This window comes from Mobula birostris, chromosome 21 (assembly GCF_030028105.1).
Source record: "Mobula birostris isolate sMobBir1 chromosome 21, sMobBir1.hap1, whole genome shotgun sequence".
In the NCBI taxonomy this organism is placed as follows: Eukaryota; Metazoa; Chordata; class Chondrichthyes; order Myliobatiformes; family Myliobatidae; genus Mobula; species Mobula birostris.
This window is the reverse complement of record NC_092390.1, coordinates 50,483,879-50,511,271: the sequence shown is the minus strand read 5'-3', so window position 1 is coordinate 50,511,271 and position 27,393 is coordinate 50,483,879. Positions and strand designations below refer to the sequence as shown.

Genomic DNA, 27,393 nt, shown 5'->3' with positions numbered 1-27,393 from the left:
CTCACATCTCACATTCCTAATTGGCTGACACACAGACAGATTCTTAAATTGGGCGACATGGCTCCTTATCCTTAGCCAAAGCCAAAACACTTTCCAGCAAGACACACTGCTTTTACAGAAAACTGCTGAAATAGAATACTTCACACCTCATAGCATAGCAGTAGAAATCTTAACCAGGGCATTACATTTATAATAATGATTATTTTGTTTTTCTTTTGTGTTTGCACAATTTGGAGTCTTTTGCACATTAGTTGTTTGTCCGTCTTTGTACTTTTCATTGATTCTACTGTGTTTCTTTGTATTCACTGCATGCCCACAAGATAATGGATCTCAGGCTAGTACATAGTGACATATATGTACTTTGATTATAAATTTACTGTGGACTTTGAAGGAATTCTGACCTCTTTGACACCTGGTCAGTACTTCTAGCACTTTTTCTGGTTTTTAGGTTAGAGTTGCAACATCTTCAGGGTTTATAGTTAGTAGCTCTCTGAAGTTATGTCCTCATTTATTTTCACTAAAATTCAAGTCAGTTTTTCATGGCCACTTGGCACTGTAAATTCTTTTGTTCTTGTCAATAATATTTCAAGTAGTTATCATAGATTCCAAAAAGGAGGCTAAGCATATTTGCTTTTTAACTTTCTAATATTTAATGAAAAAGGAAAATAAAGATTCAGGCATATACAAGGGATGAGGTAAAATGACAAAATTAATTATTTTGTAGAATATTATTTCTACCACTTTGAAAGTGTTACTTGAGCGAATGAAAATTCGTGTGCATTATGATAGATTTTCAGAGTTGTTCAAGAGTAGTTAATGCCATTTTTAATTTCATTTAGTATGGCACATTGTTTGCAATAGCAGTTGCAGTGAAAAGAGTTCCTGATTCTTGAACCACATCAAATCAGTGTTACACAAGTTGCGTAGTTTTCCAAAGTAACGATCATGAATAGAGACAATTTGCTGTCATTACTTGTGGAAACTATAGAGCATTGGATTGTTTTGGGATATTTTATTTCAAACTTTAAAGAATGAGAATGCTTTCAATGTTCTACTGTTGGTAATATAAATTCAGTTTTGAATTACTGCTGTGGAGCTTCTGACACTATTAAGCCTTATGCTGCTTAATTTTTGGAAATAATGTAATTACCACACATCTCAGCATGTATAATGCTGGTATATTATACCATGGTGCAAAGAAATTTATTAATTATTTTGATCTCTTTCATTCTTTTAAAGCCTTAACTTTTAAGGTTTACTTTTTTTTTCTCGTGCAGACTCAAAGAAACCAATTTAAAAGTGCGTTTTTGTACCAATGAAACACAAGCTACCCGGGAAAAGTTTGTGAAGAAGTTGCAGAATCTGGGGTTTGATATCACTGTGGATGAAGTCTTTGCTCCTGCCCCTGCTGTTTGTCGAGTGTTGAAGGAACGAGGACTTAGACCTCATCTTCTTGTACACGATGGTTAGTATTCAAACTAGATCCTTTTTCAGTATTCAAACTGTTGTTGAATTTACTAAAGCTTCATTGGATGAATAATACTTTTTCATGTACAGCACAATACTGCTTTGCAAAAAATTAAATTTCTAGGTTTTTGTGGGGTGGGAATAATAGAGTATCCACTGCAACTTCTGCCGTCTCCAAAAGGACTAAACATGTCTTTACCTCCACCCCCTCCCTGCTTTCCACAGGGATTGCTCCCTCTAAGATACCCTTATCCATTCATCCCTCTCCACTAATCTCCCTCCCAACACATTCCTGCAAGCATCCCAAGTGCTACACCTGTCCATAAACCACCTACCTTACCTCCAATCCAGGCCCTAGGCAGTCCTTCCAGGTGATTCATCTGTGATTCTGCCGGGGTTGTCTATTGTAGCTGGTGCTAACTTGATGCAGCCTCCTCTACGTCAGTGAGATCCATTGTAAATTGGGGGGACCGCTTTGCCGTTCCTCAATGTGGGACCTTCTGGTGGCCAAACATTTTAATTCCCATTCCCATTCAGATGTGTTGGTCCAAAGCCACCTCTTCTGCCAAACTGAGGGTGAAGGAACAACACTTTATCATCCCTCTGGGTAGCCTCCAACCTGATGGCATGTTAGTGATTTCTCCTTCTGGGTAAACAAATTCTACCCCACCCCCATTCCATACTTTGATCTTTTACCTCTTCTCAGCTGCTTATCACTTCCCCCTGGGTCCCCTCTTTTTCCTACGGTAAACTCTCCTCTCATATCAGATCCTTCCTTCTTCAGCCCTTGACTTGTCTTCTCCCACCAACCTGGCTTCATCTATCACCTTCCATCTAGCCTCCTTTGCCTCCCCCCCCCCCCCGCCCTTTTATTTTGGCGTCTTCCCATTTACTTTTCAGTCCTGAAGAAGGGTCTCAGCCTGACATGCCGACTGTTTATTCATTTCCATAAGCTCAGCCTGACCTCCAGCATTTGTGTGATCTAATTGAACATGCTTGTGTAGTTTGGCCTGCTCCCATTCTTTTGTTTCTCAGAACGTGTCCATAATCTTGTTGGGTCTTTATTGGAAAGAGGAAATTATATGGTGCAAAAGTGAAGCAGTGTTCAGTTACCATTAACAGATTTTTCATTTGCTAAATTGTTATCATAAGCCAGATAATGTGACTTGATGAACTGGGTATATAGTTTATGTGTGGTTAATGGGAGAAAGGTTGTGAAAGCCAGATCTTTATGCAGTACTCTGTGACAAAATTGCAAAAGGCATATTTAAAGACATTCTCTGATGGTTAATTCCAGGAGTCTATCATCATTGAGAAGTAAAACGTGTAGATCATAGGATTGTGCAGGATCTGAAAGAAAAACCCAGTAGGTAGTTCAGTGCCTCTCTAGCTCATTGCTGTTCATTGAGCTTTTAAAATAGTTTAAATTGCTTCGGTAATTTGATCAACAAGAGGATATTTTCAGCTGTTAAGCACAGGCAGTCTGAGTTACAGAAACATTCCATTCCTGAGAGCTGTCTGTAGGCTGATTTCACCATTAGTCAGAAACGTCTATCTTCATTTCATTGGATATTCATCCTAAATATTATCCTTATTATTATCACTATTGTTTTTAACAAATGGAAAAATCCCAATTAAAAGAAGTACCTGATATAGGAGGTACCTAATAAAGTGGCCACTGAGTGTACATTGCAGGGGAAACAAGCTGCTTTGTCCCAACCGAAAGTACTGAAAGCTGCAGCTACACCATCCTGTTATGAGCTCTGCACCAACCATAGAAAGATCAGGGAACAGTATTGCAGCTCTGTACATGCTAGTTTATTGACATTGCTGCAAGATACTAACATTGTGGCACTGGACTGCTTTTCAAAGTCAGTAGGAGGTGTTGGACATTTTAACGCTGCGGAATAGATTACCTATCCTTTATCAACCAAAACATTCGACTTTAGCCATTCTGTTGCAAAATACATAGAAACATAAAAAACCTACAGCACAATACAGGCCCTTCGGCCCACAATGCTGTGCCAAACGTGTACTTACCTTATAAGTTACCTAGGGTTACCCATAGCCCTCTATTTTTCTAAGCTCCATGCACCTATCCAGGGGCCTCTTAAAAGAGCCTATCGTATCTGCCTCCACCACCATTGCCGGCAGCCCATTCCACACACTCACCACTCTCTGCGTTTTAAAAAAAACTTACCCCTGACATCTCCTCTGTACCTCCGTCCAAGCACCTTAAAACTGTGCCCTCTTGTGTTAGCCCTTTCAGCCCTGGGGAAAAAGCTTCTGACTATTCACACGATCAATGCCTCTCCTCATCTTATACACCTCTATCAAGTCGCCTCTCATCCTCCGCCACTCCAAGGAGAAAAGGCTGAGTTCACTCGACCTATTCTCATAAGGCATGCTCCCCAATCCAGGTAACATCCTTGTAAATCTCCTTTGCACCCTTTCTATAGTTTCCACATTCTTCCTGTAGTGAGGTGACCAGAACTGAGCACAGTACTCCAAGTGGGGTCTGACCAGGGTCCTATATAGCTGTAAGATTACTTCTCGACTCTTAAACTCAATCCCACGGTTGATGAAGGCCAAAGCACCATATGCCTTCCAGAGTCAACCTGCGCAGCAGCTTTGAGTGTCCTATGGAATTGGACCCCAAAATCCCTCTGATCCTCCACACTACCAAGAGTCCACCATTAATGCTATATTCTGCCATCATACTTGACCTACCAAATGACCACCTCACACTTATCTGGGTTGAACTCCATCTGCTACTTCTCGGCCCAGTTTTGCATCCTATCGATGTTCCGCTGTAACCTCTGACAGCCCTCCACACTATCCACAACACCCCTATCCTTTGTGTTATCAAAATTATATCATTAAAATTATCAAGATTTTGCACTTTTTATTTTTTCTTTTGTGTGTGTTCAAGTTCAAGTTTATTGACATCTAACCGTATATATTTTCAACCAAATGAAACAACGATCCTCTGGATCACAGCACAAAACAAAATATATTTCACACATCACACATAAAACAGAATATTACTACAAATAAATTAATAAAATATAATTCAAAATGCATGTAGTGTAAAACACAGGTAAACAGTAAACAACTCATTGTCCTCGTGACAAGACCTTGGTGGTGGCAGGGTATTCATTAGTCTCAGCTTAAGGGAAGTTACCTAGTCTGGCATTCCTAGTCCTGTGGGGCCAGGTTAGATTGTCCATTATCTGCACACCAAAGAACTTTGTTTCTTAACACTCTCCATGGCAGAGCCATTGATGGGCAATGGAGAGTGGTCAGCCTGCACCTTCTTTGAAGTCCACAGTCATCTCTTTTGTCTTGTCCACTTTGAGAGTCAGGTTGTTGTTCTCACACCATTTGAAAGGCCTCTGTACCTTCTCCCTGTATGCCAGTTCATCATTGTTGCTGATGAGGCTAACCACTGTTGTATCATCAGTGAACGTGATGATATGGTTTGAGCTGAATCCCGCAGTGCAGTGAGAACAGCAGCAGGCTGAGCACACAGCCCTGAGACAGGTGATCAGTGTGATGGAGCTTGAGCTGTTGCTGCCAACTCAGACTGACTTGGGTCTTTCTGTCAGAAAGGCCAAGATCCAGTTACAAAGAGGGGTGCTGAGTCTCAATGAGGACAATTTACCCACCGGCCTCTGAGAGATGTTAATGTTAAACACTGAGCTGAAGTCGATGAACAACATCCTGCTGTATGAGGTATTATTTTGCAGAGGAGGGACAGGACAGAGCGGAGGGCTGAGGCTATGGCATCACTAATGGACTGGTTTGAGCGTTAGGCGACCTGGAAATCGTCCAATATAACAGAAAGGTGGGTTTTTATATGATGCATTACCAGAAGCTGAAAGCATTTCATGATTGTTGAGGTCAGTGCTACTGGGTGGTAATCTTTTTGAATGCTGTCTTGGGCATTGGAATGATATTGGCTGCTTGGAGCTAAGCACAGAGCCTGTGGAGCGCCTGTGCCAATGGAAATTGTAGAGCAGATGTTGTTGCCAATCTGAACTGACTGGGAGAAAATCAAGGATCCAATTGCACAAGGAGGAGTGTGTAGCAGTACCTCATCTCCTGCTGGTTCAAATGCAGGCACAAGCAGTCCAGTTTATTTTCTGGTGATTGAACGTTAGTGAGTTCCTACAGGGATCCACTTTAGGTCTCGCTCAAATACCGCACTTTTGCATCCTCACACACCACTTCCAACATCCGCTTCCCCTAGTAGCTGTAATAGGTCGCAGCATGGAGCAAGGGTCCACATCACATGTTAGTCTGTAACTGTACAGCACCCTTGTTATCCTGCTCGCTAGTGAAGTAGACTTGTGTGTGCATGTGTTACCGTCCTCTATCTGTACCATATTCTTTGTAGCCAGAGTTATTTTTTAATCACTGTTGAAACCTTGCTAGAAAAGAGAAGGTGGCTTGCACATTGCTCGTTCATTTTTTTTTAGGCATCCGTTAGTCTCATGAGACCATGGATTTGCGCCTTGGAAGGTTTCCAGGGCGCAGGCCTGGGCAAGGTTGTATGGAAGACCAGCAGTTGCCCATGCTGCAAGTTTCCCCTCTCCACGCCACCGATGTTGTCCAAGGGAAGGGCATTAGGACCCATACAGCTTGGCATCGGTGTCATCGCAGAGCAATGTGTTGTTAAGTGCCTTGCTCAAGGACACACGTGCTGCCTCAGCCAAGGCTCGAACTACCGACCTTCAAATCACTAAACGAACACCTTAACCACTTGGCCACATGCCAACGCAGTTCATCTTTACAGTTGAACTATTGAGATATTTTGCAAGTTCTTCCTATTGCCTAAGGGTGTTGCAGATTCTTCCCACATCACAAAGGCATGCGAGATATTAGACTAATTGGCTGCTGTAAATTTTGATTATTTTGTAGGTGGGTGGTAGAATTTGGGAGGAATTGATGGGATTACTGTAAATGTGTGGTTGATGGCTAGCACGGACTAGGGGGCTGAGGGGCCTGTTTCATTGCTGTACGATTCCAAAAATATTCCAAAAAGTTAATCAAATAACAGAACTGGCAACACAGTACGTAATGTGTCTCTATCCTTTAATTTAATTATAGATCTTCGACCAGAGTTTAATCAGATTGACCAGTCCAACCCCACATGTGTTGTGATTGGAGATGCTGCAGAGTATTTTACATATCAAAACGTGAATGAAGCTTTTCAAATTCTGATGGGGCTAGAGAAACCCATCCTGATTTCTCTTGGCAAAGGGTAAGAAGCTTTCTTTGTTGAAGATGAATGGCTTAACTCTTGTAAGTCTTCTTGCTATGTGCACAATTCTGTTTTAAATTATGTAGATGGAGGAAACATCAGATTCCCTTCATGAAATCTCTGAGAAATTATTAAACAACAAGACTGTTAGTCTGAAAGAAGTGTCTCTGCCTGAAATATCTGACTGTTTATTCCTTTTCATAGATGCTGTCTGGCCTGCTGAGTAACACCAGCATTTTGTGTGTGTTGCTTTGGATTTCCAGCATCTGCAGAATTTCTTGTGCTTTAAGACTTTTGGTTTACTAAATGTTGTATGCAGATTGTAAAATTGTAATGCTCACTAATAACAATTACATGGACCTGTTTTTTTTTAGCTTTAATTATTTTGTTTGATTTCCTTCTTGGTTTAAACTTGAACCTTCTACTGGCTAAGATTTTTTTTCTTCTTGAGATGTCAGTCTGGTTAGTGTCAGAGAGAGTTGTTCTTTAGGTTAATTTACAGTTAAGTTTGGGTGGGGACAGGGGAGCCAAGATCAAGTGCTATTCTAAGTCAAGCAGAAGGATATGTGGACCAAAGGAGGGAGGGTTAAGATGGGTGTTGTTGGGTGATTATGATGGATGATAGGTGAGGTGAGATATAACCAAATGTATTCAAGGAAGAAACTAAGTGTAGAGAGAATTGTGCACCTAAGAACATGACATTTTCATTAAGCCTTGATATTTGATTTAGAGTGCAATAATCAATTCAGTACTTAAACAAAGAAAGTCCACTTCATGAGAAATGCTCAGATAGATTGAGTATTATTGTACCCAGTCTTGTTGCCTTAGGTGAGCATGACCTAGTTAGAAATTTGTCTGAATGATACTGTGCGCAGAATCGGAAGGTGCCAGAGAGAGGAGAGGTCCATTTAACCTCACCAACAAGTTGGATCCTGTATTGCTTGAGGACATTAAACTTCTGATTATATATTAGGTAGGCATTAAACACTTGTAAAATGGTTATCATTCAAAAAGGATTAAAAACTCGGCTTTCTCATGTACAACACTGGATCTGTGTTTCTTTGCTATCACAACTTCATTATACGCTTCCATATTGGCCAGAGGGAGTGCAAAATCTTTAGCTTTAGGAACCATAGTAGAAGCAGCATGAGGCTACATATTCAAAAGCTGGGAATAAGCTGCAAAGTGAAAAAATACCACTGTTTAAGCATATATAACTCCAAGTTTAGAGGCTTGTATGAAAGAAGGAAGATCACAGACTGATAAGTAGAGGGAGAAGGGGCAACATTGTTCATGCATTTTGAATTAAACTACAATAAAGTCAAAACTTTAAAATGGAAATATCAAACAGATATAATTTTGTGTGCTGCACAAGGGGTTTACTGATAATATCAAAGGCATAAAGCTTTAACATAGTGTCAGAGAGTAATGGTGGATGCAGCTTGAAAGTATAATGTGCTCTGTTATTGATCAAGCAAGCAGGCCACTACTGGGTTAGGTCAGAACTCCCTTCATTGTTAAGAATGGGAAGAATAACATCCACGTGCAGCTTGGCACCTTCTAGTGGCAAGTTGCTATTAGGACAGCAGTAACAACCTGGAAATCGCCACCAATCATTAAGCTTTGAGTTAAGTCAAGTAAAGTAAGCCATAGGCTAGGACTGTATTCCTTAGAATGTAAAAGATTGAGAGTAGATTTGATAGAGGTATACAAAATTAAGAGGGTATCAATAGGGTAAATGCAAGCATGCTTTTGCCAATGAGGTTGGGTGGGACTACAGCCAGAGCTCATGGGTTAAGGATGAAAGGTAAAAAGTTTAAAGGGAGCATGAGGGGAAACTTCTTCACTCAGAGGGCCATGATAATGTGGAATGAGCTGCCAGCACAAGTGGTGCATTGGGTAGGTACACGGATTGTAGGAATTTGGAGGGCTGTGGTCCTGGTACAGGTTGATGGGAGTAGGCAGCTTAAATGGCTTCAGCATGGACTAGATAGCCCGAAGGGCTTGTATCTGTGTTGTACTTCTCTGTGATTCTAAACAAGCAAAAATTGTGAGAAAACAGATAGGCAGGACCAGATGGTTGCTCACAAACTACACAGCTGAAACAATGTAGAAATTTATTATAAAGGAAGTACAATTTATAATTCTATTCTCATATTCAGAAACGTAATTGCAATGTTTAAAAAGTAGTGCATTGAGAAGTAATTTGTGCAGGTATGAAAATGATATAAATCTAATTGATAAAAATACAGTGTGACTTCAGAGCAAACTGAGAATTGTCAAGGTGGATCTGAATTTTCATCAGAACATGGGAAGTTAAAAAGTTATGCCAGAGTGACGAAATTACTCAGAGAGACTAGAATAAATGTACTGATTTACATTCAGCATCTATTTTAGGTGAGGAAAAGGAACTGGTAGTGTAATGTCTCTGGTCATGCCAGCGTAAGCTTGCGCTAGGCGATGGAAGGTAAATGGCTGCTCAAGCAAAGGTCAAGTGGTCATTTGAAAGAGAGGCTTTGGTGTATAATTGAAAATGGCAGAAAGATAAACTATAAAACCATGTCCAACCATGTTGCGCATTTCTCATCTGCTGTCGGGGATCTTAATGCAGTCCATCTGGCATGGAGCAAAAATAGTTCAGAAAAAATTATTTGCTCAATAATTCTGTCACTCAGCTGACATTATCTGCTTGAGTGAAGGTGAATTACATTTAAGAGAGTGGAGAATATGAATTTTTTTACAACTTTATTGTAGTTTTGACTGAGAGACATTTAAAATTTTATCCTTCAACTTTCTTGACTTTCTTTGCCTCTAATGCAGGCTTATTTTGAAAAAAAACTTTACAGAACAATATGTGATTTGTGTTTAATGGGCTCGATCACCTTTAGTTGATAGTAGTGTTCTGGGGGAAGCCATTTGGCCTGTTCTCTTTTAGTTTTAGCTCTAATATGTAGCTTATTTATGCCAGCAGAAGATATTTACTGCTATTCAAAAAAATTAAAGGGAAGTCTTCAAGAATAAGCTGCATCCATGTCTTTTTTTGTCTTACTATCTGATTATTGATTGATTGACTGATTGAGATACAGTATGGAATAGGCCCTTCTAGCCTTTTGAGCCACAGCACCTAGCAATTTCCCAATTTAATCCCAGTCTAGTCATGGGACAATCTACAATGACCAATTAACCTGCCACTCAGTACGTCGTTGGACTGTGGGAGGAAACCGGAGCACCCGGAAGAAACCCATGTGATCACGGGGTGAATGCACAAATTCCTTACAGGCAATGGCGGGAATTGAACCTGCACAGTAAAATGTTGTGCCAACCACTACACTACTATTGTGGTTGTCATCAATTGTTTGGTTCTTCATTAAAGGAGGAATTATTAAAAAAAAATGCTGTGTTAAATATGCAGAATGCTGTGACCAAGCTCTCTACATGCCTTCTATTTTTATATATGCTTATCTCTATACTTCTTGTTTACATACTTTAGGCGATATTATAAGGAAACAGATGGTTTGAAACTTGATGTTGGAGCTTACATGAAGGCCTTGGAGGTATGAGTGATTTGTACACAAAATCTTCCTTTCTCTCCCTAGACTATTACTGTATTGCTAATATAATGTTACATGAGAAATATTACAATAGAATGGTGCAATTGATACTATTTTTCCATAAATAGATGTCACTCATTGTGCACATTCCTGGAAATATCAGCTGATTTTTGTGCCAGGGTCAGGAAGTCTATGAGTGGGCACAAGACATTCTGAAAGAGGATGGGGAGCAGCCAGAGGTTGTGGTCCATATTGACAAAAGCAGGAAGAGAGATGAGGTCCTACAGAGAGAATTTAGGGAGAAGGTTAGAAAATTTAGGGAAACGGAATTCTACGATTGTAATCTCAGGATTACTGACTGTGCCACATGCAAGCGTGGTAAGACATGGAAAGATGGACAGTTGAATAGAAGGCTTAGGAGTCGGAGCAGAAGGGCAGGACTTCAGATACCTGGATTATTGGGATCTATATGAGAAAGGCAGATTGCATTTAAACTACAGGTCACCAATACTTGGGAGGACTTAAGTAACATGTTGGAAGGAGGTAGCAACCAGAGCAGTAGATCAGCAAGTGGGCGGATTGAAGAGATAAGGTAGAGGTTAGGTCAAGTAACTCTGAGAGGAAGGACAGGCAGGACCAAGTTGATGAGCAAGGAATATTACAGGTAAGATAGAAGTTCTTAGAGCCTGGATTAATGCATAGAACTACAATGTTTACCCATGCTGGAGACAAGATTGAGGTTCCAATGGCATCTATCCCAGATTATTGTTTCAGGAGATTGCTGGGGCCTTCATGGAGATCCTTGTGCCCCATTTTTCCACAGGGCCATGGGGGAAATCCCAGAGTACTGAAGAATAACCAATGTTGTTCCTTTGTTTAAGAAGGGCTATAGTGACAAACAAGGAAATTATAGGCCAGTGAGCCTTGCGTCACTGGTAGGGAAATTATTGCTGAAGACTCTTAAGGATAGCCGTGGAGTCAGAAATAAAAGCGGAGTCAGAAATAAAAGCGGAGTCAGGTTAATTATCACTGACATACGCTGTGAAATTGGTTAGTTTTGTGGCAGCAGTACTGTGAAAGGCATAAAACAATACAATAGTTACAATAAAAAATAATACAAAAGAGGAATAGTTCACGGACTGTTCAGAAATCTGATGGCAGAAGAGAAGAAGCTGTTCCTAAAATGCTGTGTGTGATTCTTTAGGCACCTGTAATGAGAAGAGGATCATGTCCCTGGTGGTGATGGTCCTTAATGATGAATGCTGTACCTTTTTATTATTAGGGATAGTCAGCATACAGTGGCATGCAAAAGTTTAGGCACCCCTGGTCAAAATTTCTGTTACTGTGAATAGTTAAGTGAGTAGAAGATGAACTGTTCTCCAAAAGTCATAAAGTTAAAGATGAAACATTCTTTTCAGCATTTTAAGCAAGATTAGTGTTTTATTTTTGTTTTGTACAATTTTAGAGTGAAAAAATGGAAAGGAGCACCATGCAAAAGTTCGGGCACCCCAAGAGATTTGAGCTCTCAGATAATTTTTACCAAGGTCTCAGACCTTAATTAGCTTGTTAGGGCTATGGCTTGTTTACAGTCATCGTTAGGAAAGGCCAGGTGATGCAAATTTCAAAGCTTTATAAATACAGGTGGCCCCCGTTTTCCGAACGTTCACTTTACGACACCTCGCTGTTACAAAAGACCTACATTAGTTACCTGTTTTCGCTAACAGAAGGTGTTTTCAATGTTACGAAAAAGGGCAGCGTGCGCCCAAACAGCCAAGCTCCTCCCCCGGAACTGCATGCTAGCCGGCATTGCTTAAACATGTGCTTTATCTCGATTTATTTTGTACATCCATTTGCAAGATGAGTTCTAAGGTATCGAAAAAGCCTAAAAGAGCTTGTAAGGGTGTTACACTTAGCATAAAACTAGACATAATTAAGCGTTTCCATCGTTGTGAACAAATTAAGGATATTGTCCGTGCGTTGAACTTGCCTGCATCCACCATTCACACTATTTATATGCAGAGAGAAGGAACTTTGAAAGCTGCTGATGTTACTGTTGGTTCTGCACATAGCAAAGTGGTCTCTCTTAGTCAGAATCCAATAATGGATAAAATGGAAAGTCTATTGTTTGAATGGATTGATGAGTGTACAAAGCGTGGTGTCCCATTAAGTTTTCTTATACTTAAGGAGAAATCAGTCAGTCTTTTTAATTAGCTGAAACAGAAAGCACTGGATGATGGTGATGAAAGTGTAATTTAAAGGTAGTCATGGGTGGTTTGATTGGTTTCTGAGGTGAGGACAGCTTCATGGTTTAACGTTTATCGGAGAGAGTGCTTCAGCTGATACTGAAGCTGCCGAAAAGTTCCTAGCTGAACTGAAGAAAATAATTTCAAAAGGTGATTATTCGTATAAGCAAGTGTTTAACTGTGACGAAACTGCCAATTCATTGGAGTCTTCCCGATTCTGGTAAGTGAAACTACACTGTACATACATTATTTCTACTTTAGATAGGCTGTGTATTTTTATGTGTTATTTGGTATGATTTGGCAGCTTCATAGCTTAAAGGTTACCGGAGGGAGTGTTTCTGCCGAGAGCACTTGCGCTGTGTTTCTGCCGAGAGTGCTGCTGTGAGATTTTCGCTGCGCTAGACAGCGCTGCAGAAAAGTATTTCCACTTTATATAGGCTGTGTATTTATCATATCATTCCTGCTTTTACTATATGTTACTGTTATTTTTGGTTTTATGTGTTATTTGGCATGATTTTGTAGGTTATTTTTTGGGTCTGGGAACGCTCAAAAATTTTTCCCATATTAATAAATGGTAATTGCTTCTTCACTTTACGACATTCCGGCTTACGAACCGTTTCATCGGAACGCTCTACCTTTGGATAGTGGGGGAAACCTGTACCCTGACTCCTTAAACCTTTCCCCAACAATCAGCAGCCATGAGCTCCACTAAGCAGCTGCCTAGCACTCTGAAAATTAAAATAAATGATGCTCACAAAGCAGGAGAAGGCTATAAGAAGAGAGCGAAGTGTCTTCAGGTAGCTGTTTCCTCAGTTCATAATGTAATTAAGAAATGGCAGTTAACAGGAACGGTGGAGGTCAAGTTGAGGTCTGGAAGACCAAGAAAACTTTTCGAGAGAACTGTCGTGGGATTGCTAGAAAGGCAAATCAAAACCCCTGTTTGACTGCAAAAGACCTTCAGGAAGATTTAGCAGACTCTGGAGTGGTGGTGCACTGTTCTACTGTGCAGCGACACCTGCACAAATATGACCTTCATGGAAGAGTCATCAGGAGAAAACCTTTCCTGTGTCCTCACCACAAAATTCAGCATCAGAAGGTTGCAAAGGAACATCTAAACAACCCTGGTGCATTTTGGAAACAAGTCCTGTGGACTGATGAAGTTAAATAGAACTTTTTGGCCGCAATGAGCAAAGGTATGTTTGGAGAAAAAAGGGTGCAGAATTTCATGAAAAGAACACCTCTCCAACTGTTAAGCACGGGGGTGGATCGATCATGCTTTGGGCTTGTGTTGCAGCCAGTGGCACGGGGAACGTTTCACTGGTAGAGGGAAGAAATGAATTCAATTAAATACCAGCAAATTCTGGAAGCAAACATCACACCGTTTGTAAAAAAAAAAGCTGAAGATGAAAAGAGAATGGCTTCTACAACAGGATAATGATCCTAAACACACCTCAAAATCCACAATGGACTACCTCAAGAGGCGCAAGCTGAGGGTTTTGCCATGGCCCTCACAGTCCCCCGACCTAAACATCATCGAAAATCTGTGGATAGACCTCAAGAGACCAGTGCATGCAAGACAGCCCAAGAATCTCACAGAACTAGAAGCCTCTTGCAAGGAAGAATGGGCAAAAATCCCCCAAACAAGAATTGAAAGACTCTTAGCTGGCTACAGAAAGCGTTTACAAGCTGTGATACTTGCCAAAGGGAGTGTTACTAAGTACTGACCATGCAGGGTGCCCAAACTTTTGCTTCGGGCCCTTTTCCTTTTTTGTTATTTTGAAACTGTAAAAGATGGAAATAAAAAAGTACTCTTGCTTAAAATATTAAAGAAATGTGTCATCTTTAACTTTATGCCTTTTGGAAATCGGGTCATCTTTTACTCGCTTAGCTATTCACAGTAACAGAAATTTTGACCGGGGTGCCCAAACTTTTGCATGTCACTGTAAGTGCTTTGAAATATCGGAACGTTGTAATTCAGGAAAAATGGCAGTAAAATTGCATAGAACAAGATTGTATGAACTATCCTGATAATCTGTCATTTTATTGAAGTTAATGTAAAGAGAAATTAATTTAGGCAGTTACTGAAGAAAGCAATTGAACACCTCTACCTATCATGGAAGAACTATGATGAAGTGTAGATTAGTTACAGCAAAGAAAACCTTTGCTGACTTTTGTAAAACAATCTATTCACTCCTTTTCCCTGGGTCTTTCTCTGCAGTCCTGCACTGTTTTTCCTCATGTATTTTCAATTCCTTTCTGAAAATGTTAAATATATCTTCATTACCTTTGTGGGAAAGAGTTCCAGATTTTAACAGTTCGCTGCTTAACAAAGTTTCTCTGCTGTTCTCATTTTGCTTCTGCCTCTTAATCTCAACTCTTTTATCTGAATTTTGAATTTGTCATTTGTATCTCTTGATTCTTGAATCATCTACTTGTGGTAACAGTTTCTCTCCAGTTACCCTCGTTTTATACTTTCTAGCCCATCATGATGTTGTACACGTGATGGAACATTTATGCTGCCTTGTTGGACTGAGGTGGTCAACCCCATCTTCTCCATAAGATATAGAGGCAGGATTTGGCTGTTTGGCATTTTGAGTTTGCTTTGTCATTTGATTGTGACTAACTTGTTTTTGGTTCTCAACCACGTTCTCCTGCATTTTCCCTATAATCTTTGAGACCTTTACTATGCAAAAACCTATCAAGCTCCACTTTAAATATATCAATGACTTGGCCGCCTCAGCTATTTGTAGCAATTATTTCACAGATTCAGCACCCTCTGGCTAAAGAAATTCCTACCCATCTTTCTAAAGGGACATTCTTTCATTCTGAGACTGTGCTGTTTGGTCACAGAATCTCCCACTGCTGGAGTTGTTCTCTTCACCTTCACTCCATCCAGGACTTCCAATATTCAGTAAGTTTCAATAAGATATTCCCTCATCTTTCTAAACTCCAGTGATTACAGGCTCAGAGCCATCAAATACTTCCCATACGTTAACTCTTTCATCCCTGGGAAAATTCTCATAAACCCTTGAATATTCTCCCACACCCAGCACACCCTTTCTTAGATATGGGGCCAAAATTGCTCTATTCTCCAAATGTGGAAATCCAGAACAAAGCACACAAAATGCTAGAGGAAGTCAGCAGGTCAGATAGCATCTATGGAGAGAAATAAACAGTTGATATTTTGGGGTGAGACCCTTCATCAGGAGTGTGTGTGTGTGTTGAGCTTTTTAAGTGTACTTGACATCCGATCTAGTGTACAACTTATAAAGTGATGGATATAGTATAATATAACACATTTGAATGTCAGTATGAAAGTGTAAACACTTGAAGGCTGTTTTTCTGTACTCTGATGCATGAGATGTGATGGCACAGATTTGGCAGGGAAGTATTTCACACATTGAGTGTAGCATTTCCTCTCTTAACTAACAGCAACTTTAAGACCTCTGTGAAAAGGCAGAAGTCTCGAAAGTTGCTGATAGTTATCTGTGGGAATTTCCATTTATGCATCTCTGATCCCTGTCAGATACAATGGGAAATCTAAGTGTCCAGACTTGGCCCAGGATGTCAGTCACTGTAAAGGAATGAGGTAACTATTAGCATATTTGAATGCTTATTTTTATTTTATTATTTTCATTTTTCTACATTTTAATAAGTTTTTGAATAATTTTAGAAGTTAGTTTTGACACCTAAATAAGCCAAGGGGCATGGCTTAGCCAGCTGTCAATTTTTGCACAGCGGGTTTGGTCTGATTCTGAAGCATCCATACTACAGGCCAGCTTCTCATAATAAGTTCCTGGTACTTGAGGGAGGTATGAACATTTCTCACGGATTAATGAGAAGTGCAGTCAGACTGCCATTGATTACAAAATAATGGCCAATGGCATTTGCTTTTGCCATGCACAATATCTAAAGTGGGTGTTGGTTATTTTAATAATTTTTGGTCAGAAATACTATTCCTGGGTTTTTTGTTGTCAGAGCACAGCTTCTTCCCAAAAAGGCAAACTCTTTATGAAAAATGCATCAAATTAGTTTGCAGAGTGAATAATTATTCATTTCGTTGTTGCACAAGCCACTTATTACAATTGACACATCTTAACAAATAAATACATACATAATGTACAACCATATTACTTCTCTTTGTTTTCCTCGTCTCTTATTTATTTTAATGCATTTCTGTACTTCAACTGTGCATTCAAAGTTTTCTAACAGTAAGCGTGTAAATCTGATTTTCTTTCTATTGCTTCTACCAGTACGCCTGTGATATTGAAGCTGAAGTTGTTGGCAAACCAGCAAAAATGTTCTTCTTGTCTGCTTTATCAGATATGGGATTGGAACCAGATCAGGTAGGACTTAATCTTTAATACAAGGTATTTGTATTGTCACTTATATGAAGAAAACCTTGTTTGGACTGTTTCTGGTGATTTTCACTCATTCAGATTTTCAAATGGTTACTGATTTTTCTTTGAATTGTTTTGCTATATGACAGTGACAGATTTCTTGTATAATTTTGTGTAATTCCTGCTTTTCTTGCAAATGTTGTGTATCTGATGCTATGTTACTATGTTGCTGCTGTCGGTAAGTTTTTCATTTCAGTATATTTACTCATGCATGTGACAATAAACTGGTTTCAAACTGAATTGTCTGATAATTGGAGAAATAATAATGACAATTTAAATGTGTTGTACAGAACAAGTTTAGAACAAACGAACATTATTTTTGATTTGCAAAGGAGAGGTTACTGAACCAGCCTATATAATTATAGAAGAGAATTTTAACAACAGAAATCATGTATTTTTTTAAAAGAACAGTATTTTGCTGCTTTGAGGACTGAAATCAAGAGAGTGGTAGACAATTGCATATTCTAAGTGCACTTAGCTACTTGTATGACCTGGTACCCCAGAGGTGGATTGGTTGAGTGTTGACTGTGGTCTGAATTTATTTTTCTTAGATTATGAGGACACTCAGTCCTCGTTTATTGTCATTTAGAAATGCATGCATTAAAAATTGATACAATGTTCCTCCAGAATGATATCATAAGAAACACAGGACAAACCAAGACTAGAACTGACAAAACCACATAATTATAACATATAGTTACGACAGTGAAAAACAATACCGTAATTTGATAAAGAGCAGACCATGGGCACGGTAAAAAAAAGTCTCAAAGTCCCGATAGCCCCATCATCTCACGCAGACGGTAGAAGGGAGAAACTCTCCCTGCTATGAACCTCCAAGCGCCGCAAACTTGCCGATGCGGCACCATTGGAAGCACCCGACTGCAGCGGACTCAGAGTCCGTCCGAAAACTTCGAGCCTCTGACCAGCCCTCCAACACTGCCTCTCCAAGCACCATCCTCTGCCGAGCGCTTTGACCCTGCCCCGGCCGCCGAGCAACAAGCAACGCCGAGGACTCGGGGCCTTCCCCTCCGGAGATACTGGATCACACAGTAGCAGCAGCAGCAGCAAAGCGGGCATTTCAGAAGTTTCACCAGATGTTCCTCCGTGCTGTCACGTCCGTCTCCATCAAATCAGGATTGTGCACGGCACCCTACTTGACAAATAACAGATATCACCACTGGAGTGGCCACTGCGAGCTGCATTGCGTCGCCATCTTCTCCTCCTCCTTACAACTTTTTACCTTACTCTACATAAAGGTACATTTTTCTTATTTGAAAATATAGTGACTCAATAAATATTGACTCTTCCCCTTAGTTTACATATGGAGTTTTGTAGATTAATTTCTTAGTTAACAGACCTAACCAGCTATACAACAATAGTCTAAAAACCACTCAGCAGGTCAGGCAGCACCTGTGGAAAGAAAAGTGGGGTCTAAGACTGTTAACCAGCATTCTTAAGTTCGGCTACATTATCTCTGCCTCTCTTTCTGCTGATGCTTCCTGATTTGCTGTTTCTAGCCTTTTCTGATTTTATTTCAGATTTCCAGCAATTTCATTTTTTTTCTCTATTGCCCTTACAAGCTGGAATACTGTTGTCTTCTAACATCTGTAAAGCTCAACTACATAGTGTGATAGAATTCTGGTTTAGATGATACAACCACCATAAAGAAGCTCAACTCTGCTTAGAATTGAGTAGTTTGCTTGGTTAACACCCTAGCAATGGTATCCATTTCCACCAACAGCATCATTTGCACACAGTGATTGCAATTTTTCAGAATGATTATTGGGTGGATGTTGGCAAGCTTTTTTACAAAAGTTTTAAATAATGAAAGTGCAGCATTTTTTGAAGTTTACGAGGATACAAGTCACTCTAATTTTATACTAGGGAGAGAGGTATCCATTATCAGTCTCCTCTTCGACTGTCCATTGATTTTCGGTGTTGACTGAGGCCTGGGCAAGGGTGTATGGAAGACCAGCAGTTGCCCATGCTACAAGTCTCCCCTCTCCATGCCACCGATGTTGTCCAAGGGAAGGGCACTAGGACCCATACAGCTTGGCACCGGTGTCGCTGCAGAGCAATGTGTGGTTAAGTGCCTTGCTCAGGGACACAACACGCTGCCTCAGGTGAGGCTCGAACTGGTGACCTTCAGATCACTTGACCAACGCCTTAACCACTTGGCCACGCGCCACACCTATCAGTACCTAATAGGTGACCTTCCACTTGTCTCCATCCTTTGGAGTTGGGGTTCCCAACCTAGGGTCTACAGACCCCTCGGTTAATGGTAAGGGTCCGTGGCATAAAAAAAAGGTTGGGAGCCCCTGCCTTAGGGTATTTGGAATATTGGTTGTGAGCAGTAATTCTTAGTTTAAGACAGTCTGCCCTTTAAGTATTGTGTTATGTGGCCACCTGGCTTCCTGGGTTGTAACAGTGTTTTGTCAAAAATTCCAGAGGCAGGAGATGAAGAAATTTTAAATAAATAACACTCTGATCTCGTGTATCAATCTATGCACTCTGCACTGGGTTTCACTGGAGTTTAAGAATCCACTCAGTGCACTTACTTTAAATGCATTGCAACTGAAATGCAGCTGATACTTCACCTCATGTGATAAAATACCTCTCCACACCCTAGAAAACACGCCATGTAACTTATGGGCACTGTGAAAGATGAGGCATGTAAATTATTTTAGGAATTATTTAATGTCAAGGTTTTGATATAGCATAATTATTGTGCTGAGCATATTAAAATGTCCTCTTTCAATCTTGGGTTTCTGCCCACATATTCAGGAATGGAGAGCAGAATTTGGACTTTTGCATTTCTGGGACTGTGTGTTTGGAACTAAAAATCTAAAACATATCAATATTTCCTGTGCTGACTGTTCCAAGTAAAATTAATTACATAATACTTCCCTGCTCATTATCATCAAGTACAATTCTTTGCCCTTTTCATTCTTTTGCTTGTCCTCTTCGGCAAAACTATTCTGCTATAGATTATGCAATTTTGTTAAGCTGCTTAGAGTAACGGGGTGTTGAGAAGGAAATGAAAAATCATGTTAACAGGGTAATGTGGTGGCTCGCCCACGCGGCAAGCGAACCGGCTCCAGCAGTCGCAGGCGAGTCCACAGCCAGCGATAACCGAGAGGGCTCTGAGTGCGGAGCAGACCTCGGCCTGGAAGACAATGTCACTTCCGCCCCGCAAAGAGCAGGGGATGCTGGGAGCGGGCACTTAAGCGCGCGCGGATTTAAACAGTAAACAGTTCAACCAGACCCTGCTCGACTCAGTGTGTTGCTTTCACTCGTTGCGCATCAGCGCAACCACATTGGTGACCACGACGGTCCAACGGCATTTGGACCCAGCATGAACAACTCGGCTCTGCGGAATGCAGTTTCCCTTAAACTGCCAACCTTCTGGACCACTCAACCCCTGGTCTGGTTCGAGCAAGCAGAGGCCCAGTTCCAGGTCAGGCAAATTGTCTCAGACGCCACCAGGTATTACTACATGGTGGACGCCCTCAACCAGGAGACAGAGGGCCGCGTTATCAACTTCCTGCATCAGCCCCCAGCAACAGACAGGTATGAGGCACTCAGGACCCTGTTAATCCACAGATTTGGCCTCTCCCGCCGCGAATGGGCCGCGCAGTTACTGCGTATGGACAGCCTGGGCGACCGCACGCCATCAGCCCTGATGAGTGACATTCTAGCACTGGCAGACGGCTATAAGCCTTGCCTGCTTTTCGAACAGATCTTCTTGGAGCAAATGCCAGAAGACATCCACCTCCTGCTAGCAGATGAAGACTTCAGAGACCCACGCAGGGTAGCTGCCTGCACGGACATGCTTTGGCACGGCAAACTAAATGGCGGAACCACAATCGAAATTCGTGCTGCGGCACGGCCGAAAGTCCAGCCCTCCCACACCCCAGCAGCAGAGCAGGTAACACCCACACCAAGGGACGGCACCACTTCTGAGTCTTGGTGTTTTTATCATCAAAGGTGGGGTTCCGGGGCCCTCCACTGCTGACCGCCATGCTCGTTCCAGGGAAATGCCAGGACCAGCCATCGCTGATGGCTGCGGCGGCTGGTCACCGTGATAGCCTCCTCTATGTTTAGGACAAGCACTCTGGGGGTAGATTCCTGGTGGACACAGGGGCGGAAATCAGTGTCCTACCCCCCTCGAGCCACGATATCCGAGCTAGAAGAACAGGACCGGAGCTTACGGCAGCCAACAGCAGCACCATCTGCACCTACGGTACAAGAACCATTCCCTTGCAGTTCGGTTCCAGCCGCTTTACATGGACACTTACACTGGCTGCAGTGTCACAGCCAATGCTAGGTGTGGACTTCCTCCGCACGCACTGCCTGCTCGTGGATTTGAAGGGACGACGATTGGTCGATGCGAAGACGTTCCAGACTTTCTCCCTCGGTGAGGCCAGGTTACCGGCCCCACACCTGGACTCCGTCACTTATTCCGACGACGAGTTTGCTAGAGTGTTATTGGAGTTCCCATCTATCATCACGCCGCAGTTTTCCTCAACAGACCCCAAGCATGGCGTGATGCACCACATCCCCACACAGGGACCTCCCCTTCATGTCCGGGCCCGCAGGCTACCGCCCGACAAGCTCCGCCTCGCAAAAGAGGAATTCAAGAAGATGGGGATCGTGCGGCGTTCCGACAGCCTGTGGGCCTCCCCACTCCATATGGTGCCCAAGTCTGCGGGAGTGTGGAGACCGTACAGCGACTATCGGAGGCTGAACGATGCCACCACGTCCGATCGCTATCCGGTACCACGCATCTAGGACTTTACGGCCAACCTGCACAGGGCGCGCATCTTTTTGAAGATTGACCTGGTCTGAGGGTATCATCAGATCCAAGTCCATCTGGACGATGTACCCAAGACGGCCCTCATTGCCCCCTTTGGCCTGTTTGAGTTCCTCAGGATGCCGTTCGGGCTCAAAAACACGGTGCAGGCGTTCCAGCGCCTGATGGACGCAGTAGGGCGAGATCTGGACTTCCTGTTCATCTACCTGGATGACACCCTTATCGCCAGCCACTCCCGCCAGGAACATCTAGCACATTTACGCCTGCTCTGCCGCCGCCTAAGCAACTACGGCCTGGCTATCAACCCCGCCAAGTGCCAGTTCGCCTTATCCTCTATCGACTTCTTGGGACAGCGGATCGACGACCGTGGAGCTGTGCCCCTGCCGGCAAAACTTGAAGCCATCCAGCAATTCGCCAGGCCCAGCACTGTTAAAGGCCTGCAGGAATTTGTTGGGATGGTTAAATTTTATAACCGTTTCCTGCCCTCAGCGGCCCGGATCATATGGCCCCTTTTCGGCTTGATGTCCGGCAAGATCAAAGAGGTCACCTGGACAGAGGAAGCGACGGCGGCTTTTGAACAAGCCAAGAACATACTAGCAAACGCCACGCTCCTGGTCCACCCCCGGGTCGACGTCCCCACTGCCCTCACTGTGGATGCCTCCGACGCAGCAGTTGGCAGCGTGCTCGAGCAGCTCATTGAAGGCCAGTGGAAGCCACTCACTTTTTTCGGCCGGCACCTACGACCCCCAGAACAAGTACAGCGCTTTCGACAGGGAGGCATGCCATCCTGGAAGGGAGGGAGTTCACAGTCTTCACAGACCACAAGCCCCTCACTTTCGTGTTTGCCAAAGTGTCAGACCCGTGGTCGGGCCGCCAGCAACGCCACCTGTCGTATATCTTAGAGTTTACCACCATGATCAAGCACATCTCTGGGAAGAACAACATGGTGGCTGAGGTGCTGTCGCGCACCTCCGTCCAATCAGTGCACTCTCTGTCTCCGGGGGTGGATTATGCGGCGTTAGCTAAGGTGCAACGACCGGACAGCGAGATGCCAGCGTACCAAACCGCTGTCTCAGGACTCTGCCTCGAAGACATACCCATTGGGCACGAAGGTAATGAGCTCCTTTGCAATGTGTCCACCGGGCAACCTCGGCCCATTGTCCCGACCGCTTGGAGGCGCTGCGTTTTTGACACCTTGCATGGCTTAGCCCATCCTTCCATCCGGGCGACCATCCGGCTGATCGCAGACAGGTTTGTGTGGCATGGCCTACGCAAGCAGGTTGGGCACTGGGCCAGGACATGCACGCACTGTCAAACCTCCAAAATCCAGAGGCACGTGAAGGCCCCATTGCAACCCTTCCAGCCGACACATAGGAGGTTTGAACATGTCCACGTGGATATCATCGGCCCGCTGCCGGTTTCGAGAGGAGCGAGATACCTGTTCACCATGGTGGACAGGTTCACGAGGTAGCCGGAAGCTATCCCACTCACTGACACGGCCACGGAGACGTGCACCAGAGCCCTGATTACCACCTGGGTGGCACGGTTCGGACTCCCAGTCCACGTCACTTCAGACAAGAGTGCGCAGTTCACATCGGCTTTGTGGTCTGCGCTGGCACAACTACTCGGAACCCAGCTCCACCAAACAACTGCTTACCACCTGCAGTCTAGTGGCCTGGTGGAACGTTTTCACAGGCACTTGAAGTCAGCCCTGATGGCATGCCTCCGAGGGCCAGACTGGGTGCACGAACTCCCCTGGGTGCTGCTTGGTATCTGCACGGCACCCAAGGAGGATCTGGCTGCATCATCGGCTGAACTTGTTTACGGTGCCCCGCTCACAGTTCCCGGTGAGTTTGTGCCAGCACCCCGTGGCCCAGAGGACACACCTACGGCAGTCCTAACTAAACTCTGGGAGCGGCTTGGAACACTTGCCCCAGTCCCGACGTCCCATCGTGGAACAACGTCCCATCACGTGCCTAAGGACCTACAACAGAGCAAGTATGTTTTCGTTCGCGGAGGCGTGCACAGACCACCCCTGCAGCGACCATACGAAGGACCCTACAAGGTGGTGTGCCATAATGGGACGACCTGCGTTCTCGACATCAGCGGTCTTGAAGAGACTTTTACCATTGACCGACTCAAACCGGTGCATCTAGACCTTGAATGCCCAGTTGCGGTGCCACCCCCACGACGATGAGACCGGCCACCTAAAAGAACTGATAGTGTGCAGGCTGCACCTCCAAGCGCCGTTTCTGGGGGGGCGGGGGGGCGGTGGTCATGTGGCAGCTCACCCATGCGGCAAGCGAACCGGCTCCAGCAGTCACGGGCAAGTCCACAGCCAGCAGCAACTGAGAGGGCTCTGAGTGTGAGGCAGACCTTGGCCCGGAAGCCGACATCACTTCTGGCCCGCAAAGGAGTGGGATGCTGGGAGCAAGCACTTAAGTGCGCACAGATTTAAACAGTAAACAGTTCAACCAGACCCTGCTCGACTCAGTGTGTTGCTTTCACTTGTAATGTATCAGCGCGACCACAGTACTTTATATTCTAAGGGCACAAAAATTAGAAGCTGTGTTAAAAATAAGGTGGCGTGGCTTACAGTGCCAGTGACTCGGCTTCAATTCCCGCCACTGTCTGTAAAGAGTTTTTACATTCTCCCCGTGATGCTGTGGGGTTCCTCCAGAATGAAAGAGTTAAGGTTAGTATGCTCTGAGCATGCTATGTTGGTGCTGGAAACATGGCAACACTCGAGGGCTGCCCCCAACACCTCCTTGGCCTGTAGTGGTCATTGACACAAATGACATATTTCACTGTATGTTTTGATGTACATGTGACATATAAAGCTAATCTTATCTTATAAAAGTCACTTTCTGATCTTGGATGGAAGCATTGTCAACATTCCTATTTTAATTGTAGGGGATTTATTCTTGGATGAATGACCTCTGATTTGTGTGTGACACATTTGGAAACTGTAAATTGCACATTGCTTTCGAACAAAAGGGCAAGTGGTGATCTCCCATGATCGAAACGAAACCCTAAGCCTCGTGCACCACTCACCCTCAGCACCCACTCAGTTGTCAGCAGTCTCAGCTGTAAAGGAAGGTTAGAGAAGTGCTGACTTCTCTGCTTTGAAAGAAGATAAATAAGTACAGAATTTATAACAGGAATATTTGGAAGTAATTGCATGAAACTGTTAATCCTGAGCACAATATGAGTCATATGAGTATGAATTGTGTTTTTATAAAAAAAAACTCAAGTTCAGGCCTAATGCAAAGGAGTCCCTTAGGATACAAAAACTGATTATCTGGAGAACAATTCCTGCTATTAGTGGTAAGGTCTGTTGAATATTTATTAGAAAGATACACACATCGGGGATAAAAGAATGCAGTAGGGTTGAAGAGGACCTATTCATCTTCTCCTTTAGTGAAGCATCTAAGGAGTGAAATAGAAATGGAAAAGTTTATGAAGAAATAGATTTCCTATTGTTTCAAACTGAAATACTACCACACTCGTTTCTTTTACCCTTTATCTTTAATAATTGTTGAAGCTATACAGTAGTTTTTGTTGATGAGAATGACCACTTGAGATTTCAAAATCACAGGTTTCCAACAATAGCAGAAGTTCTGCACATGAGATAATGAAAGCAGGGTTTTTGCTGGAAGTTGGTTCGAATTTTTCTGTTTTGACAAATGTTGTGAATCCCCTGACTGCTATTGTGATTGCGAAATTAATAGTCACCGGTACAATGACAATATGAGTGATATGGTAGCGTCGGACCATGCATTATACTTTATATCACCAACAATAGGGGTTCAATTCCCACTGCTGTCTGTAAAAAGTTAGCACGTCTTTCCTGTGACTGCATGGGTTTCCTCTCACTGCTCTGATTTCCTTCCACGTTCCAAAGACGTATGGGTTGGTAGGGTTAGTAAATTGTCGGCATGTGAATTTGGTGCCAGAGGGCATGGCGACTTCTTGCGGGCTGTTCCCAGCACACCCTCAGAATGTGCTGGCCATTGACACAATCAACACCTTTCAATGTATGTTTCGATGTACGTGTGACAAATAAAGCTAATCTTATCATAAAATCCACTGAAAGCTATTGACCTTATTTGTTCCTCACAATTTAAACTGATGTAGAAATGTGATGTTTGGTTGATTTGTGGTGTATATATGTCAAAGTCTGATCTGTAATTGTTCCCATATAAGCAAAAGCAGTGGGTGAGTCTAAGTAGCAGGTTAGCTACTTTCAATGGAGAGGCATAATAAAAAAGATTTTTCCTGATTTGAATTAAGTTATGTGTCTGCATTTTTGATCGCTGGCTTATTTGTCAACCGCGTACTTTTTGCCAGTGAAGGGAATAAGCATCATTTTAGCAGAAAGTAATAACAGAAAGCTGTATAAAGGCTTGAAAATATCAACCATTACTTCTATGATTTGTGAATTGCCCTGTAGAAAATATTGTAATATTAGAAATCATGTTTTTTGTTTGATATGGTTTATTTCAGCACAAGCCATCACTTTACTGGGAGATAATTCACACTTATCTCTACAACACAATAACAATCACACATAAGAATTATCATTTAATGGGCAACAGCATTTGTGTTGAGACCTGAAATGGTTGGAAGTCTCTCAGGAGACATGCACATAGAATAAACCAAATACCTAATCAGAGACTGGGGATTCTTGGTGCTCCTTCCTGAGTGCATGAGATTGCTGCAGTTTAGACATGGCTGCATCAAGCTTCAACATGGATTTTTGTAGACTATTTAACTACTGCTATAGCATTTTTCACAGGTAATATATACAAGAAAATGTGGAAATTTATCTTGGAATATTGGCTCTTGGAGAATATTTGTGACTGAAGGACTATTTACTTTCTAGCTATTATTTTATTCTGAAGTGTGATGGATTTTTTTATGCACTTAGTTTGCTGTGTATTTCTAGGTGACTAAATTTACCAAGGATGGCTGTAATATTTCTGACATCAACTACTTGTCACAGAGCACTAATTCTTAACTCCTGCAGTGGCTATTTCTGCTTCCTATTAATCAAAATAACTGCTGTTTACTTTTCTCATTTTATAGGCTGGTCACACTGCCTGTCACAGATGCTCATCCCCTTAGATATTCCCACCTACCCTGTCAGCCTGAAAAAAAAGTATTTTATACCTTGGGTTTGATGACCGGAGCTTTTTATTTCCCCTGACATGAGACCTTTTGACCTCTATCTTCTCACCAATGATTTTTTAAATCCTAAATGATTTGGGGATAATTGCAGTGCCTTTAGTGATTATTACCCTTCACTGATTGTAAATCACTAAATTCCCTTGAGGCCAGAGTCCATTTTTGCATGCGTCTGCCACTGCCTGCTTCTGCAAGCACCACTGCTCACATGCAGTTGTATCTTAAGCAGCATCTGCATGTATTTGTCCTTCCTTTCTGAGGTTGGTGCAAGAAAATAATGCCTAATTTTCTCAATTAAAGCACCATTGCTCCCGTTCAGAAATTATTGGTAGTACTGGTAAAGTGAGTTTGAAGATGTACCTGAGCATCGATGATTTATACTTTAGTATTTTCATTGAAAGCTATTTCAAATCAGAAGAGTAGAATTTCTGAGAGGTGTCTTGTGATTTATCGACAGATGACGGAC

At 42.6% G+C, this 27,393-nt stretch overlaps 1 protein-coding gene across 7 annotated transcripts in view; it reads left to right on the top strand.

Annotated features, from left to right (window-relative positions):
* Positions 1–27,393, top strand: part of lhpp (phospholysine phosphohistidine inorganic pyrophosphate phosphatase) — a 152,261-nt gene that overhangs the window by 61,108 nt on the left and 63,760 nt on the right. For all 7 annotated transcript variants that reach the window (XM_072239455.1, XM_072239454.1, XM_072239461.1 and 4 more), the window contains 4 exons: positions 1,278–1,465; positions 6,580–6,733; positions 10,224–10,287; positions 16,781–16,873. In XM_072239455.1, coding sequence (XP_072095556.1) covers positions 1,278–1,465; positions 6,580–6,733; positions 10,224–10,287; positions 16,781–16,873 — 499 coding nt within the window. The remainder of the gene's footprint in view (positions 1–1,277; positions 1,466–6,579; positions 6,734–10,223; positions 10,288–16,780; positions 16,874–27,393) is intronic.